This window comes from Carlito syrichta, unplaced genomic scaffold (assembly GCF_000164805.1).
Source record: "Carlito syrichta isolate Samal-C Ts95f unplaced genomic scaffold, Tarsius_syrichta-2.0.1 Scaffold171151, whole genome shotgun sequence".
NCBI classification, from domain to species: domain Eukaryota; kingdom Metazoa; phylum Chordata; class Mammalia; order Primates; family Tarsiidae; genus Carlito; species Carlito syrichta.
The window spans coordinates 1-360 of NW_007115247.1; the positions used below are offsets into that span (position 1 = coordinate 1).

The 360-nt window shown below is 70.8% G+C and overlaps 1 protein-coding gene across 1 annotated transcript; it reads right to left on the reverse strand.

Annotated features, from left to right (window-relative positions):
* Positions 1-4: 4 nt before the first annotated feature.
* LOC103252801 (transmembrane protein 132E-like) lies at positions 5-353 on the reverse strand (the record flags this gene model as incomplete). The annotated part of the gene is made up of 1 exon (XM_008051395.1): positions 5-353. A coding segment is annotated over one exon (349 nt), but the record flags the coding sequence as incomplete, so codon positions are not given.
* Between the last annotated feature and the right edge of the window lie 7 nt (positions 354-360).

Here is a 360-nt window from a genome sequence, read left to right on the forward strand (position 1 = left end):
CTGCTGTGGTGGTCGCCGTGGCAGCAGGCGGGCACGGCCTCCAGCGGGTCGCCGGCGGGCGGCGAGAGCTCCCCCTGCACGCGCAGCGGCTGCCCGTTGCCCAGGAACACCCAGTGGTGAGAGTGGTCCATGCTGGTCTGGCCCTCGGGCGGGATGCGCTTGTGCCGGTAGCGCAGCACGAAGACGATGCAGTTGATGAGGAAGACGAGGATGGCGAGGCAGAAGACGCCCAGCAGCGCGTACATGCCGATCTCCAGGTCGGTCAGGCCCCGGGGCATCTGCAGGAAGCCGGTGGGCAGCGGCAGGAAGTCTTCGGTGGGCGGCTCGACGGGGTCGGCGGTGCCCGGGCCTTTGGCCTCC